This window comes from Patiria miniata, unplaced genomic scaffold, assembly GCF_015706575.1.
Source record: "Patiria miniata isolate m_02_andy unplaced genomic scaffold, ASM1570657v1 HiC_scaffold_3, whole genome shotgun sequence".
Taxonomy (NCBI): Eukaryota; Metazoa; Echinodermata; class Asteroidea; order Valvatida; family Asterinidae; genus Patiria; species Patiria miniata.
Window position 1 is genome coordinate 24,027,773 of NW_024037069.1, and position 17,669 is coordinate 24,045,441.

The 17,669-nt window shown below is 42.4% G+C and overlaps 1 protein-coding gene across 2 annotated transcripts; it reads right to left on the bottom strand.

Moving 5' to 3' along the window:
* Nucleotides 1-1,369: 1,369 nt before the first annotated feature.
* On the bottom strand, nucleotides 1,370-15,515 carry LOC119737124 (heat shock factor protein-like). 2 transcript variants are annotated; one of them, XM_038211226.1, is made up of 11 exons: nucleotides 15,294-15,515; nucleotides 10,772-10,880; nucleotides 10,138-10,262; nucleotides 9,370-9,488; nucleotides 7,545-7,673; nucleotides 6,493-6,583; nucleotides 5,388-5,905; nucleotides 4,495-4,612; nucleotides 3,983-4,021; nucleotides 2,738-2,807; nucleotides 1,370-2,023 (listed from the first exon to the last, which is right to left on the bottom strand). In XM_038211226.1, the coding sequence occupies exons 1-11, from the start codon at nucleotides 15,402-15,404 to the stop codon at nucleotides 1,890-1,892; spliced, it is 1,563 nt and encodes a 520-aa protein (XP_038067154.1). In that variant the 5' UTR covers nucleotides 15,405-15,515; the 3' UTR covers nucleotides 1,370-1,889. The 2 variants fall into 2 exon arrangements, with proteins under 2 accessions (XP_038067154.1, XP_038067155.1); XM_038211227.1 differs by lacking the exon at nucleotides 3,983-4,021 and having other exon boundaries at nucleotides 1,831-2,023.
* Between the last annotated feature and the right edge of the window lie 2,154 nt (nucleotides 15,516-17,669).

The following is a 17,669-nucleotide window of genomic DNA, read 5'->3' on the forward strand; positions in this document are numbered from 1 at the left end:
TGTGACCAAATTCCTTGCCTTGTTCAATCTCAGAACTGTGTTAAGTCAGCTGTGTAAAATCCTTCATGCTGTGAAAAGGGCTGCAGTTGGGATTGGAATCATTTGCCTGGCTATCAGTCATCATGGCAAGACCTCAGTTTAATGCTCAAGGGCAAATGATTCCAATCCCAAACCACATCAGCCTTTTTTTCCACAACATGCAGGATTCTTCACAGCTTACATAACACAGCACTGAAACTGATTAAAGCAAGGAACTTTGTCACAGTGTCCAAGAATGGTGTGATCAATTGACAATTATGCAGTGATGCGTGACTGAAATTAAATGAAACTCATAGGGGTTGAGGCCAAGGCTTAGGAGTATCTGCACAACCAAACAATTTCAAAATTGACCTCATGGTTTTGTAGTTATTTTAAAAACTATCGACGGACACTTTTTGGGACATAATTTATAGGAAATTTTTTACTTTTTTGCTAATGGGGTCAACTGTCAAACTTAGAACAGCCTGAAGTTTACAACCCCTATTGTCATATTTGACAAATCTTCTGATAAGTCCCTTTTGAGACACGTTCGACACCAAATGATGCTCCAAAATACACACTGGTGTATTTTCATGGGGCAAAAGTAGCATCACTTGTCAGTCGGTTAGGCCCAAAAAAAAGTCTCCGGTTTCTGGTATGCAGCTTGCCCAAAAAGTGGTGCGGCGACGCGGCTTCTTTTTTTTTTCTACCTGATTTTTTTGCTTCAAATGTCGGCTGATGACTGCAAATGGTGCCCGACTAAACTTAGTGCAAATATATGGGAGTCCAGAGAGGCCACATAAAGCTTATTCTCGACCATAACCCAATCTAAAAACACGTTAAAATTGTGCAGCAGCAGGATTCCAGTCAAACCAGTGAGTTTGGCGGTTTTGAGACATCATCTTTCATTGAAAAAAAACCTTTTTCATTTTGCCGACGCGCATGGCTATGGCGACGCGCGCGCATACCAGAAACCGGAGACTTTTTTTTTGTTGGGATTACTCGTCAAATAATGATTTTTCTATGTACAATCTCTACACCGCTAGAAAGTATTATAACACCTCACCCGAATATTCTGTATCTTGAGAACTAGTCACATGGCATTCGCTATTTTTACAATGTTGCTGTACATGGCTAAAAAGACTAGATACAACGGTCTAAAAAAGTACTATAGGTATAGAAACCAATGTAGCAACCAGAGATCTGTGTGCACATCCATACGGTTGTGCGCATTGCGCACATTGTTCCAACACGCTATGTAGTTGGGTTCAAACATTTCATGAAGGGGTAGTTTGGAAAAGTGCAAGTAAATGTTCAACTACTTTCACATAGAAATCGAAGTACAGTTTAATGGATTTCGGTTAAATTTATTAATTATCTCTGAAAACCAAGCAGAATATGCAAGTGAGGCGTTATAAAACAAATACTGACCGCTTTAATGGGTGGTGTAATAAAACTAGCCTCCCTCAGTGATCCATGCAGTGTTTTGCTCTACGGATCACCTCATGAGGCTAGTTTTACCACACCACTCGGAACAGTCAATATTTGTATGCTATCAGCCTTTTTGAGATACAGTGGCCATAATAGAGGGCGCTTTTTGAGATACGGTGGCCATAATAGAGGGCGCTTTTTGGTTTGCGTATTTCTCTTCCGTTTTCGCCCAAACCAGAAAGCTCCCCTCGTTTAACGCTGCCAAATCCCAAAGCGGATAATTGTCTACAGAACCAACTAGTGAAAGGACAAATTTGAGGCAGTTTTTAATTCCTTGACTGTCGAATTTCGACACTCTTTTTAACATAATGTTCTGCATCCGATGAAATATTTGTCTTACATTCAGCCTCATCCTCACTGAAATCCATCCATCTTCACGGTCAGATCTTGGGCCTGTTGTTAGGGCTTGCCAATGCCGCTGCATCATCGTCCAAGGATCTCAGCAAGGAGTCCTCGTCTTCCACCGTGAATGCAGGCGAGGAGGAAGAGGATACATACTGGACCACCTCATTGCCTGAATCAAAAAGGAAAGGAGTGCATTTTTTTTTCATTCCGACAAAATTGGACGCAGAAAAAGTTAATGTTAAATTGCTGAGATATTTTCGCTAGTAAGCTGGAATTTACAATCTACGTAAAGCCATCTTAGCAACAGGGTCATTGAGTTGCTCTGTATTGTTAGCGAGCAATGTGCATGAATTTAGGCCTATATTATACTTGACATCCTCCGCACTGCTCCAGGATGCCACTGGCTCTGCCTCAACATATCGACAGTGATTGCTGGAGGATTTTGCAGGATTGAGGCAGTGGTCACCCGCCAAGGACCACGTTCAAGAAATATTGGAGGATTTTGGAGGGTTGAGGCTGTATGCTCCTCCACACTGCTCCAGGATGTCACTGGCTCTGCCTCAACATATTGACAGTGATTGCTGGAGGATTTTGCAGGATTGAGGCAGTGGTCATCTCCCAAGGACCACATTCAAGAAATATTGGTTGATTTTGGAGGATTGAGGTTGTATGCAATTTTTAAATGGAGGCAGTTGGAGGATTTTGCAGGATTGAGGTTGCATCCTAGCAGCAATGCCTGGGGAGTTGGGGTTAATAAAACACAATGCTGTACAATATCCATGATCCATTGCATTTTGTTACCATGGGATTATTGTCACTTTAGGCGACGCCTCAGTGCAGTGAGAATCGATAAACTTCTCAACTCAGTTGTTTGTCTTCTCACCTTTGACATTTTCCTGGTCCCCGTCTTCATTGCTTTGTGAATGGGAAACAGCCATGTTTGGGAACAGATCCTAGTCAGAGAGAAAAACAAGGAATGTGGGTTGAAACAGTTGAGGTGATAGTCAGTGCATCTAATTAATCGCAACTGATAACCAAGAAATGAAGGATGGTAGGGCCTCATCTTGAAAGCCCACCTCCAACAGCCCTGAAAAATGTCCACTCAAAAGATTTTGGAGGGTTTTGCAAGATAGAGACAGGTAGAACCCAATCATTATTACTTTACATGGGGCTTTCTGCCTCTTGAAAATGTGTTATGTATGATAAACAAGACGCACAAAATTGGTTACTCGCGTTACAAAAATGTAACGTGAGTAACCAATTTTGTGCATCTTGTTTATCACACGTGTGTACACAACACATTTTTCTGGATGTCATCTTTGGTGCTTAGGTAGGTCTAGGTCTACTCTATCTACCATGGGGATAACAATTATTAAACCTTTTCAGTAAGGTAATTACAGCCTAAGGAAACTCAAAAGTGCATCAAAAATGTAACCTGAGTAACCGTGAAATTGCCCAAATGAAATTCCAAGACTTTTCCAGGACAAAATGAGGGTTTTCAATGACCACTTCTGATGCCGTTTTTGGCATCTTGGGAGCCTATTGCTCTGGAGACAAGGGACGCCACTCCCTTTCAGCCTTCCAGTTGGGCACAAAACCACTGAGCACCCCAAACGCAGCACAATTATGCATCAAACGAGCAGCAAGTATAGAGCATACATGCATTAACCCTAACCCTCCAGGGTATGTTTGCTAGAACCCTGCCAAACGCAGCAACATGCAACACTTGACTAAGTGACAAGCCTGCCAAATGTAGCAAGATGCATCAGGGGAAAAGTCTCAAGGCCACACTGCCTCAGAGTCCGTGGTCACTGCACGCAGCAGGATACAACTGTGGCATTGTTCAGTGGGACTTAGCTCTCATCGTTTCAGAGCTGGCCATTCATGCACTGGTGTTGGCAGCTGAATGCATCAAAGTGCACCAGTTCTTTTCCACCTGGTGCACTGTGTTGCGTCTGGCAGGGTTAGGGTTAAGAGGAAGCATAGTAAACTGGAATGACTGTGAAAACCCTGCCTGCAGAGTGGAGAAATACTGGGGATTCAGGAAGTTTCTTTAAAAAAGGCCTCGAGAGTTGGCGTTAATTTGTTGGGTAGAACTATGGTTGTAGGCATACGCTACATTACATACCGTTTCATTGGTATTGCCACTATTTTCTGAGTTGAATATCTGTGAAATAAAGAACGAAAACCACTGGGTGTCAGACAGCGATGTTTGAACTTTAATTCTACAGGTAAGTGGACCTCATACCACTCTCAATTTTTGAATACTGTATGAGCTAGCTCGTTTGTCTGTAATGATCCAACAGCACTTTTACCAGTCTATCAGATGGGTCGATTTCAAATTTTACAAGCCCAACTAACATTTTACCGATCTGCTTAAAAATGTTGAAAATATTTGCAACTCTTTCCTAATGGCATTATATAACTCTTTTTTCTATCTGCATAAATTTGAAAGTGGTAAATTTGTCAAAAAAGCACAAAAGTGGCAAAGCAATCTTTAAAACAAAATGAACAAAATACTGAATCCAATAGAATCCAACAAACTGAACAGATGTTGTAATCCAATTGCCAAATCGAACGGAATTCGTTGGACATCAGTGAACTGAGGATTGTGAAGTATGAGCCTAATAACCAGCCTACCTCCATGAGCGAGTCCATATCCAGATTGTACGGTGTTGCGCTGCCGATTGACGTCAACATGTGTTGGATTAAGTCCAGGTTCTCCTGCACGGTGTTGACGTGTTCGCCAATCTCACCCCTAGTATCAACAGGAGAAAAAAAACAGTCATGAATCACACGGAATGGAAAAGCGAATGGAATAGAAAAAGGATGGAATAGGAAAAAGAATGGAATAGGAAATGGAATAGGGAAAAGAATGGAATAGGAAAAAGAATGGAATAGGAAATGGAATAGGGAAAAGAATGGAATTGGGAAAAGAATGGAAACAGAATAGGAAAAAGGATGGAATAGGAATAGGTAAAAGGATGGAATAGGAAAGAGAATGGAATATGAAATGAAAAAAGAAAAAAAGTACCTAGCATTTGAAACATCCTGCCATCCCGATTTATAAGTTCGTTTTTGACTTTCCTTAATATACAGGGTGTCCCCCCCCCAAAAAAATATGAAACCTCAAGCGCCTTGTTTTTTCAGCTTTAAAAAAAGTACAATTTGCAAATATCGATATTTTTTGCAGAGTGTATACATTAACTTTTCAACAACAAGGAAAGCTAAAAATTGTTAAGTGTGCTGTTTAGGACATGTTGAATCAGGTTTGGCAAATATGAATACTGTTATTGGGAAATGGGGACCATATGAAATGGTGCGGGTGCGGGATACGTAAGTTGTTGGAATACCTAGCTGGTTATAACATCATCTTGCGTGGCTATTACACCAAACCCACATGTACACATCTTAACATTTTCATGTCAAATACACATTGCCGATTGAGTGTGCCAGATGAAATAATCCCCGAAAAATGGAGATTTCAGGAGCTACTTTTTTCCGATCCACATACGTATCTCATAACAGCCTACCTTTGTTCATCATGTGACAGCATTCTCTTCATGATGGCCTTGGATCCTGAGCCTGACGTCATACCTGACGTCTGACCCAACGGCGACCCCAGGCCGTTCCCGACAATTCCCTCACCCTGTTCATCATCGTCTGTGTCAAAAAGCGAAGCCATGCCAGCATTAGCCTGGCCGTCAGTCTCCTGCAACGGCCACGCAGTGCTTCCAAACATGCCAGTGTCTCCCCCACTAGGCAGGGCCAGGTCAGAAGTACTGGGCTCCAGGCCAGCTGGTGATGTCACCATCGGTGATGTAACAGCTTGGGCCATGTCGGCCGTCGCGGGGGGTATGTCCAGCTCAAAGAGCGATGGGTCAAGGGTGGCTGGGGTCTGGTCGGAGACAGCGGCCATGCCGGGCTCGATGCCGGGGCTGGAGAGAGGCTGTCCGGTGGTGGATGGGATGTCGGTGATGTCGGATAGGACTGCTCCTGAGGGAAGGGTGCCAACTTCAGGTAAGGTGGCGATGTCAGTGTCAAAGGAGACCTAGAAGACAACAAGCAATACTCAAAAATGATGCAAAACACAAAAAAAAGAACCTGGAAAAAGTTCCTAAATGTTGATATTCATGCAAGTGTACCAACTGCGTTACTGTTCTCACTTCTTCATGCAATTTATGGATTTGGGTTGTAGGGAGTGAAAGATGCCAAATATCTGCAGATACCCCATTGAAATTGACCTTCTCTAAAAGGCACGGATGCCAGTGGGTTTTTGTTTCAGGGCTGGCATTTTTTTTTCTAAGATTGCAATACATCACACATACTCACATCGCCATACTATTCACGTGTTATGACAGTCGACAACAAATGTACAATACACGTACATACACATTCATGTATCCGCCAACATGGCAATCGTCGTTGGGCAGCGCACGCACAACGCGCAAAGACTTGCACACCAGTACAATGTGATTGCAGTGAGCCTCTAGGGTACTTGGTCCTAGGCTGGCTACCAAACCTCCTTTCAAGGTCTATACTGTTATGGAGAGACAGGGAACCATCTCATTGACACAGCGCCCTCGCTAATGCACACATGGATCCCATACAGTGCTGCATCTGAACTGTGTGACTTACGGGCTCAATGACTTGGATGTTGTCCCCCGGGTTGGCAAGTCTGGAGTATTTGGGTTTACTTGGGTCGGAGGCTGCCTCGATCATCAAAGGTCTGTGGAAACATAACGATCATGGAATAAATCCCGAAATGGACAATGAAAATATTGGAATAATGGTGACCTTCCGAAGGGTCAAATTTCTACAGTACAGTCGACACTTGTTAATACAAACACTGTTAATGCAATTCTGGTTATAGCAAACATAAAGCCTTGGTCCCGACTGTGCATGTATGTGCACAATGAATGGGACTGGCACTCCACTTAATACAAAATTCTGATATAACAAATATTTTGGCTAGGTCCGGCAGTGTTTGTATTAACGAGAGTCGACAGTACATTTGGAACAGGTAGCACAATTAACCCTCTGTTTTCTGAACAGTCAAAAAATCAATTGGTCCACTGCCATGCCTTTATACACGCCAGTCACCAACTATCAGATTTGGTAAAGTTAGGTACAGCTGGCTTATCAATCTCCTTCAGTCAAGGCAAATCTGTATCAAAGTTACATGAACAGTCACAGCCAGTCAATCCTGCTTTACAAAAACAGGGAGCTCTTAACCTTTAAAAACAGTCACTTGATTGATTTTGATGGCTGGGATGGCTTTGTTGAATTTGCCGACCAGACAGGGAGGGACAAAGACAAAATAGAGGTAAAAAAAATCTTAACTTTAGTACATGTTTGTAACAACAAAATGTGGATGTCTGTGAAAGGAAAGTAATCACCCCTAACCCTGCTTAATCCAACAGGATCCAACTATATCATAAACCCGTTGGAGCCTGTTGGATTGAGCAGTAAACCCAGTACAAATGTACATGTACATATTCAGAGTCTGATTCTGTTGGGTACTGATAAATAACACCAACGTGGACTCTGTTGGAACCAGCAAACAACTTAAATTAGGCACAGTTGGATTCTGTTGGATGGAGCACGAATTTTAGCAGGGTAGTCCTGAGGAACCCTCAGGGGTTAGGGTTGGGTTTACAGATCGCTTGCCCTGTTCCTATGGAACTTACTGTTTTCTCTTCAATCCAACTGGTTTGACCATCGTGATTAGGAACTGAATCAGACGATTGACGATCTTCTGTTGTTTCTCATGACGCGTGCGAAGATAGACCACTTCACGCCAGAGAACTTCGTTCTCCCTTAACATAAGCAAACAAACAAAACAACAGATTTTAATTTAGTACTTTTGTTTGATGAACAATCTTTTCATCCTGTATAAGCCTTAGTGAATTCAATGTTTCCTGAAAAACAAAATAAAATAAATAAATTAATAAACTGATTATTCCTTTGCAAGGCCATGGCTGAATGGGTGTGCATCGGAACCAGGTACCCGAGTACCCGACCGCTGATGTCAGGAACCTGTTCCAGATTACGGGATCGGGTACCCGTAACCAACATCACAAATTACTTAGTAACTTCTCAGACAATGAAAAAGAAAGTTGTTGAATGCCATTTGTGGGGACTTTTCAAAAGGAAAACCAGGCTACACAGAAAAACCAAAACAGATTTCACATTTAGCTGCATTTTAACGCATGACAGATGATACTACGAAAGTTGCAATTTATACCGTAAAGCTATAAAGCCCTTCAGACAACTTCTGGATTTGAATTTTGGGGTTGGGGTTCTTTTACGGGCATCTGGGTACCCGTGTTTTTCTTCAATAGGGTCCCCGGAACCTGTTTTTCTGTAAATGCACACCACTACATGGCTGAGCTCAGACCCAAGATGGACATATTGCAAATCTATTATCTGAAATAGCACAGCTGGTCATTGCATTCTGGCATTAACCAACATTTGCTGAGTACATCACAAATCAACCACCGAGTTGACCAATGCCCCTTGATCCAGCTTGCTCCGGATTAATCCCTTGCAAGTCCAGACTTGCAGATTAAACATCTGACAAAGAGATTATCTTGAATGGATCTTTTGGGACTTGGCATTCTAGAATTATCCGTCAACACACTAGAGAGATTTCTTTAAGAAATACAGGATGAATTGAACATATGCATGTTGAATCTATAATGTAAGAAAACTTGGTGAATTTTCTTCAACTAATACAAAATAGTGTTCATGTTGAAATCAGTGTAAATGTTAAGGAAATACTTAAAATGTTTTGACTGACCTCAATCCCAAATGAGCTTTTACAAGGCACTTTCTCTAATGTTCCTAGGGTCAATACTACACAGTAACCAAATGAAATATTTCTTTAAAACTGGGGCACAAAAATCTCACATAAACTTGAAATAAACCTAGTGCCTCCATCAAAAACGAAAGTTGGCGTTAGATATAAATGTAGTTTGGAGGATTGGGGTTTTTTATGACTCAACCATTCAAATGAAGATCCAACATCAATTTCTTACTGATGGATCTTGAAGCATTTTTCAGGGTTTCAATTTCAGCTCACCCAACAGCTCACTAAACCAACAGCTAATTCGAGTACCAACAAAAAGTATCACTGTTGGATCTTGTGGGATTTTGTGGGGTTAAGTATTCAGCTCACCGTATTGCTTAAATAGTCATTAAAACGGGAGCCAACAAATAAACCATGATCCAACAGAAATTTCTCACTTATTGCATCTTGTGGGAATTAGTGAGGTTAAGGATTAAGCTTACCCTACAAGTACAACTCAGTTTTTTTAACACAGAAACAACAGCTAACTACTGATCCAACATGAAACTCCCAATATTGGATCTAGTAGGATTTTGTAGGCTTACGTTTCAGCTCATCCTACTGCTCAGTCCTTAAAACAGAATCCAACAAATGAACCATGATCCAACAGAAATCTCTCACTGATGGATCTTGTGGGATTCTGTAGGGTTCAGTATTCATCTCACCTCTGTATAGCTTCCAGTGTGCCGCTGATGTTTTCCTGTTTGCCCTTCATGTCTTGAACATCTGTCAGAATCTGATGCATGTCTTCATATTTCAACTTGTTCTCTTCACGAGCCGACACCTACAGAGACAACACGATCATTAGGCAACATTCTAACACGACAAGTCGGTCAGACTAACTCAAACTGGCCCTAGAGGGCGTTATCCATCTCTACATAATGCAGTAATGTGTTATGCAGATGTCTGAATGGAAACACACTGCAATGGTATTATTATGCACAAGACTTATAATGGAAACTGCATAGGATAGAAGAATTGCTCCCTGAATCTATTTTATGTAATATAATCTGTTGAATGGCATGGTGCCAGACTATTTTATGATTGGAGTGCATTCCAAGCCTCACTCTAAAAAAATTTTAAAAAATTGTTTAAATATGGCTTAAAACATTAGGGTAGGTTTACTCACAAATATTAAATTATTCAACGGAGCAGACTGGTATTAATTTGTAATGAGCTTTTATTCAGGCATGCAACTGGGAATTTAGGGGAAAAAATGAGGAAACTCCAAATCGCACAAGACTTTGTACATTATTTTTCAATTTGTAATGACATTCATGAGAAGTTAAAAAAACAAGGAAATCAGTGGATCCGAGGAAAAGTTGCATGCCTGCTTATTTCATTTCTACTCGTAAGTTCCAAAAATGAAAAGTTTACCTCGCTTTCAATCTAAAATGGCTGACTTGTGAATAAAGTCTGTTACAAAAACGTACCTTTCTCTTTATATTCTCTAAAAGATCAGTTCTTCCTTTAACAAAGTTTGGGTGTTGGAACTCGATCTCATCACTGTCTAGCTTCAGACATCCGTGCTCCAGGTTGGCTTTCTTGCGAAACCCATCTGGAGAGAAAAATAAGGAAAGGTATTATGCATAAAGGACTACTCGAATGAAAATCAGGGATCACAAAGACTGCACAAAAGACATTTAATAATCTTTCCATCAAAATTTAAACGACAAAGAAAACAGAGGTTGGATGGGTCTGACCAGGAGGAACTGATTTAGTATAGAATTCTTCATGAGTTTGTGATTTTTAATTTAATTTTAATTTTTAATTTTAAGAAAATCTTGGATGCATTTGCTTTGTTGGAAAGAGTTCCATACTGGGCCACCACTCATATTCCCTAATATGACCTGAAAAGTACCAAAAGTTGTCAACCTGATGAAGAAACACTATTTAAGGAGGGCACAAATTCTTAAAATACTTGAACTTTTTCTGTCATGGCCCATAGACTTAGTGCAGGAGGTCTGAGTGGTGGCCTGGTATGGAATTCTTTCCAAATCCTTTTATGAAGTTTTTGGCTGTTTCAACTGCAAATCTGTATTAAACATGCGGATTGCGGGTACTTACACATATTGAGTTGGCGGATGAAACTGGCCATGTTGTTGTGCTTGAAGAACTTGGGCAAGATGTCCTTTGCAAAATGTGTCTGGTTTTGAACAACAAAGCTATTCCCAGACTTGTGGACAAAAAGGACAAAGGGATATTAATAGCAATACAATAGATAAAACTCACCACATTAACAAAAACAGTTCTGCTTTCGATTACATGTCTTTCAAAAAAGGGTAGTACATGTAGGTCGGCTTTGTGCAATGTGACCCCCTCATATATCATGTATCATGATGACGCAGGCTGCACTGCATCAACCAATCACCGACGGTCTACCAAACTGCTTGGACACTATTGCCAAGTTTGTTTCCAGCATTTTCATTTTTATTGTTGTCACTTTTACCCCATAATGTCCCTGAAATATCAAAACCCTGCCCAGAAAAAATGTTGCAACCTGACGCCACTTTTTTCTTCATATATCATCTCAATGAAGGTCAGTTATTGCAAAAATGATAAGACATGAATCTGGGACTGAGAAACATTTCCAATGTTGTTAGGAAATATTTTCCATTGACTTTGTACACAACCGCTGAAGTGGCGTCGGGTTGCTACATTTTTTCCCCCTGCTCGGCTCTTTCCACATTTTATAATCCGGCAGTTATTCAAAATGGTGTTGTCGTCTAAATGGAACTTTTCATCAATGAATCAGCAACGTTCTACCAAACCAGCTTGTACATTGTAAACACGTGAGGGCGCACTTTTAAAATTAGTCACCATGTTCGTGTGTTTTGTAGCTGTCGTTGACAGCGTTGTTTTACCCCATAATTTCCCTCAAAAATCAAAACCCTGCCCTCTTTCCACAAAATTAATCCTGCAGTCAGTGCAAATATACAACATGGTGTCAACGTCATCTCCTTAGGTGAATCCCAAGAAAGGGGTCCGCAACTACACAAACGCCATGATGGGGAAAGAAATGACTAGTCACTTTTGTCAGTAAGTCACGTGCACGTTGTCATGTCGTCATGTAGTCCGAGTAACTTGGACCCAACTTATCGCCTTTTTAACATTCAGACATGGTCTGGCTATAGTAGGGTCCAAGCTAATCGTTATATGCCGAGCAACACAATTCTGTCATTGACACAAAAACCCAACATTGCACAACAAAAACATTATATTTCACCCTCAAAACAACCTCCAAATTACTAGATACACCACCTGAGGTACAAGTAGACATCGATAATTAAGATGGTTGTACTGAAGTTTACTTACGATCCGGATGAAAAGTGAAATTTCCCGTTCAATTCCGAGAGCTCCCCTCGCGATCGTGAACACATACATTTCCAACTCGTGTTAATGTTTGAACGACGCAATGTGGTCTTCATGCCCAGCGTTCATTCGATGGTCCCCGTATCCCGAGTGTGATTCTGTTATCGAGCGCGCGCGATGCATCGATTATGATAATGAGAAGACTGGAGCACGTTTGTAAACACAAGTGCATTTCGAACGATAATGGGGAGTCGGGAACTAGCTTGAACTGGTTTCCGTCCATAAAATCTGCCCTAGTTCCCAACACCCTATTATCTCTCGCAATGCACCTGTGTTTACAAACGTGATCCAGTCTACTCATTATCATATTATCGATGCATCGCGTGCGCTTGGTAACCGAATCGCACTCGGGATACGGGGACCATCTAATGAACGCTGGACATGAAGACCACATCGCAATTCAAACACAAATCGGAAATTTAACGTGTTCACGATCACGAGCGGAGCTCTCGGAATTGAACGGGAAATTTCACTTTTCATCCGGATCGTAAGTAAACTTCAGTACAACCATCTTAATCATCGATGTCTACTTGTACCTCAGATGGCATATCTAGTTATTTGGAGGCCGTTTTGAGGGTGAAATCTAATGTTTTTGTTGGGCAATGTTGGATTTTTTTGTCAATGACAGAATTGTGTTGCTCGGCATATAAGGATTAGCTTGGACCCCACTATCGCCAGACCATGCATGTCCGAATGTTAAAAAGGCGATAAGTTGGGTCCAAGTTACTCGGACTAGGCCTAGTTCAGTAGTTGTCATGAAGTTGAACGTTTAGTCCCACTTGTGACTGTGTGGCCTCCGTATTGCTGCGCTGTATGTTAGGCCACACGCCTGGTTTCCCAAAATACTGAGGAGTTTAGTTCCAAACTGGCGCATATGGACTCCAGAAAGAAAGATGTCTGAATTTTTCGAAATTTTTTTTTTTAAAATATCACCTAATCTACCCGCGGGGCAAAAGATAAGAAATCATAAAATACAACCATATCAGTGGTATGTAAAAAAAAATGCCACAAAAGGGTGCGCCAGTGTTTGGAATAAACTCCTCAGTAGGTTGGGAAACCAGGCGTGTGGCCTAACGTACAGCGTGGGTCAGACAAGTCGACCGTTGAGACAACTCGACTCGGGACAAGTCAACCGTTGAGACAACTCGACCGTTGAGACTACTCGACCGTATGTGCGAAAAATGGAAAGACAAGTCGACCGTTGAGATAAGTCGACCGTTGAGACAAGTCGCCTCGCATGTTTTTGGGCCTAGTTTTGGGGATAGTACCGGGGTTTTTTACGGCGGCTGATCGCCGTTTGGGAGTTGTGATACATGAGTTTTTTTTGTTGCATATATCAGAGCCGATATAGCGCAGCGTGATTGTCCGTGCACATCGTTCGTTTTTGCCGGGCCTGTGCGCGCATCCCCGGTCAACGTGGCCGTACCGTGCACGGTGACATCATTTTTGCCGGGCCTGTGCGCGCACTTATCCCCGGTCAATGTGGCCGTACCGTGCACGGTGGCATCGTTTTTGCCGGGCCTGTGCGCCCACTTATCCCCGGTCAACTTGTCCGTACCGTGCACGGTGACATCGTTTTTGCCAGCCCTGAGCGCACTTATCCCCGGTCAACGTGGCCGTACCGTGCACGGTGACATCGTTTGTGCCGGGTCTGTGCGCCCACTTGCCGCGCCAGTCGATGTGCCCGCGTGCCGGGCCGGGCCCGGTCCTCGCGGGCGGGGCGCGCCGGCCCGACGCGACGGCCACTGGATCGGAGCGCCCTCTGTGCATCGAGTATGCCTGCGCCGCGCCCGGGACCGGTCTTGCCACAGATTTATGCAACTTTTTCCGCTCCACGTGTATAGATTTCCATTCAGTCGAGCTGCCTCAACGGTCGAGTTGTCTCGAGTCAAGTTGTCTCAATGGTCGAGTTGTCTTAGCTGGAGTTACCCAGCCCTAAATTTTATCATTGGGTTGTCATTTAGGGCTGGAGATAATTTTTCACGTAACCCAGCAGCGTAAGCAGGTCCCAAAAAAAATTGCGGAAGCGCAACACCCGATGACTGTTTCATGCACTAATATGAGGTTTACCACTCGCATCACAGCTGCGGTAACGGGGAAAGCCGAAACGTGTTTCTGGTAACTGGCGCGAAAAAACGCTCGGTCATTGGATTAGCGACCGCGCCTTCAAGTAAGTGCGCGTGCGTATGAGGGTGGTTACTAAGCAAATCGCGCGTGCGCACTGCATATTCATGCTGCATAGTCTGGCCCCCGGACCAGACGTGATATGAGCGTCGAGAATAATTGTCCGGTCTAGGGAACCAGACTACACGCTGCACAGACGTACATCATGTACGACTAGAATAGACTCGGCGGTGAGAAACTGATGAAAAGAGTCTACAAACACGTACAAGTTTAACGTTGCTTTCGAGTTTATTTTCCAGATTAAGGTCGGTCAGCATCGCATATGGAATTCCTGAACCCAGCGGCCCAATAGATAAGGACACATAGAATACTACGACGTAACAAATTGGCTTCTCCAACAAGGTAAAAATATTAAAAATATTGGTCATAAATTTTTTTCGCCTGGTTTTGAGCACTTCATACCCTGGACTCCCTCCGTTACGTAGGGAGGAAAGGGAGTCCACCTGGGCTAGCAACCGATAGTGCATAAAACAGTCATCGGGTGTTACGCTTCCGCGTGACGTCATGCGCCAACAGCCAGCGCAGCCGGCAAAAACGACTAGTATCAGCGCGCTGTGCATGGTATCGACCGCCATTCATTGTACACAATTTTTTGTGTGCACAAACCAATTGCGGTCCTGGTTAGCGCTTATTCCTCCTGTTTTCACTGCAATTGTAGGCTGAATCTTCATCGTGGATCGTTTTTTACTTCAAGGACCTGTGTAATGGTTATTCCAGGCAAGTTTGGGGTGAGTTGCAGTTGCAATTAGTGTGTAACGGGGACAAAATTGAACATTTTCGAAATTTGAACATTTTCGCAATTTTTTTTGGGACCTGCCTACGCTGCTGGGTTACGTGAAAAATTATCTCCAGCCATAAATGACAACCCAATCATTTAGGGCTGGGTAACTCCAGCTAGAGTGGTCTCAACGGTCGACTTGTCTCAACGGTCGACTTGTCTCGAGTCGAGTTGTCTCAACGGTCGACTTGTCTCAGCAATAGGGAGGCCACACGGCCACACAAGCATGACAAGCATGACTGTTTGCAAACTTACGGGACCCCATCCAATGAGTTCATCGTTCGTCGCATCATCAACAAGCAGCCACAGCTTGGCCAAAAAACCTGGAACATTCGAGCTGGGAAGATTCGCTTCCTTCTTTTCCATGGTGGACTGCAATATTACGTCGATTTCTGGGAAAATTTAACCCACGTCCTCTGCGATGAACGCCATCTTGAATTGAAATTGTCCCGTTTCATGCATTTAATATCCGCGATCCGAAGTCCGATGTGTGCGATCCCCGGCCCCGGCCATTTTCGTTGGACAATTGTATCAGTAGGGAAGTTTGTCTACGCAACTTACCTACGATTAAAATATAATTTTAAAACAGCTGACAATATTTATCTATATTGTGTTATTATAGAAAATATTTTGTACAACTACACATTCGAATTTCTTACGGAATTAAATATCAATTACCATTGTAGTTAATTAATTACCCCTATTTTATCAAATGGTATGTTCTATGGATAGTGCGTACGTGTCGTAAAGGAGAGCTGTACGTGACCAACTTGTCGGACGGGCAAAATGGCAAAATGTATTGCTTGCTATGCTATGGGAACGAGGATGCTACGACATCGCAGGGGGTACGTAGACTGGTCGGCTCGAATAGAAGTCATGTGGAAGTTGGATGATCGGATGGAAGATCCAGCAAATCGACGTGACACCCGAGTTAACTCGTACCCAAGTCAACTCGTACTCAACTCGTACCCGAGTCAACTCGTACCCAGGTTAACTCGTACCCATATGACTCGTACCCGAGTCAACTCGTACCCAAGTCAACTCGTACCCATATCAACTCGTACTTTCCTCCTCATTTTTTTGGGGGGGGGGGAGTACAAATGGCCGGTTAACAAAAAAATCTGAATTTACCCTCAAAAACGGCGACAGAAATAGTTGTTAAGCCACCAGAAATATAAATCAAGTTTGAGGTTTAATTAAAGGCGGTGGTATCATCACATGTTACTCACAATCTGGATGAAAAGGGAAATATTTGTACCATTCATCGGCAAGGGCTCCATCGCGAGTACCGCGTGGAGAACAGTTTCAAATTGGTACTCGCCAATCGACGGAGCCCTCGCTGATAAATGGTAAATTTCGCTTTTTCATTCAGATCACCAGATGTTATTTAAATCTATGTAGCATTCTTTGTGAGTGATGATGTTATTTTTTTTTCAGAGACCTTGGATCACTGAGATCGGCGGAGTGAATGTGCGAAACTTCTATAGGCCTACTACGTCTTTTATTTTTCAGCCGACATTTTTTTTTCTTTTTACGAATTCAGTATTCAAGACATTTTTTTAAAAAGAAAGTCGCTTTTTAAAAAGGAATTTTGTAATGTAAAAATAAAATATATTCACAATGTTCACTCACTCAATTTTTTGGCCCTGAAAGTACATCAAATCTGAAGAGAAAATAGTTATGTTACACGAAACTTAAATGAGTCACACAGACGTCATTATTAAATTTATAACGATTCTTCAATATATTGGTAGTTTTTTTACAATTAGTTCGGTAAATGTCGTAAAAAAATTCTTTTGCAGCTCAAATTAGGTTTCTGCGATAAGTTCAAGTAGAATATTAATTTGGTAACAGAAAGTTAGGATTTTTAATTATTTGTTCACTTTTGAGGCATCAAGGATCGAAGTACATGTAAAACGACAAAGGAAAATGGTGGCTCAATTCCGTTCAGAGATGCTCTTTCTATACGTTTTTTTGGGAACAATTTATTGACTGATCCTTGGGTGTGAAGGATTATTCGGACATTAGTAAATTGTAATTCAAGTGCAAGAGAAAGTTTTATCTTAAACAAAACTGCTAATCGGTTTTCTTTTTTGCGAGAAGTTTCGTCTTAAACTTGACATCCGATTCGATTCATCATGAACTGCAGACCATCCGATCGATCAGTAGAAAATTCATCGGAAAACCACAGGATCATCTGTAAAATATATACAAAATAAAATAAAGTGATAAAAGCATGCATAGTTTGGGTAAAAAATGTACTTGAAGTGTGAAAATCGGCCCCGTATTAAATATGTACAACTACAAGTACACCAAGGCCTAATCATAGTGATGCCGTTGAAAAACGGCGGGTTCCGATATCAACTCAGTGCGCAACGGCAAAAACCCCGTGCACGTACAACCTTTTTGACCCGGCGAGTGCGCGCTGCACAGGCCTGGGAAAACGATGTCACCGTGCACGGAACAGCCACGTTGACCGGCGAGTGCGCGCACAGGCCCGGCAAAAACGATGTCACCGTGCAACCGGCAAAATCCGATTATAAAAGCTCCGTTCGTTTCACAGATTTTCTTTTCGAAAATAGGCAGCTATTTTGAGCTGCGGGTACGAGTTGACCCGGGTACGACTCGAGT

Excerpts from the sequence above, each read along its gene's own strand:
- LOC119737124 (XM_038211226.1), bottom strand. The coding sequence starts at position 15,404 with ATGGAAAAGAAGGAAGCGAATCTTCCCAGCTCGAATGTTCCAGGTTTT. Across the intron at positions 10,263-10,771 it reads CATCCGCCAACTCAATATGT|ATGGGTTTCGCAAGAAAGCC; the intron begins GTAAGTACCCGC and ends TTTTCTCTCCAG. Across the intron at positions 6,584-7,544 it reads GTTGGATTGAAGAGAAAACA|ACCTTTGATGATCGAGGCAG; the intron begins GTAAGTTCCATA and ends ATGTTTCCACAG.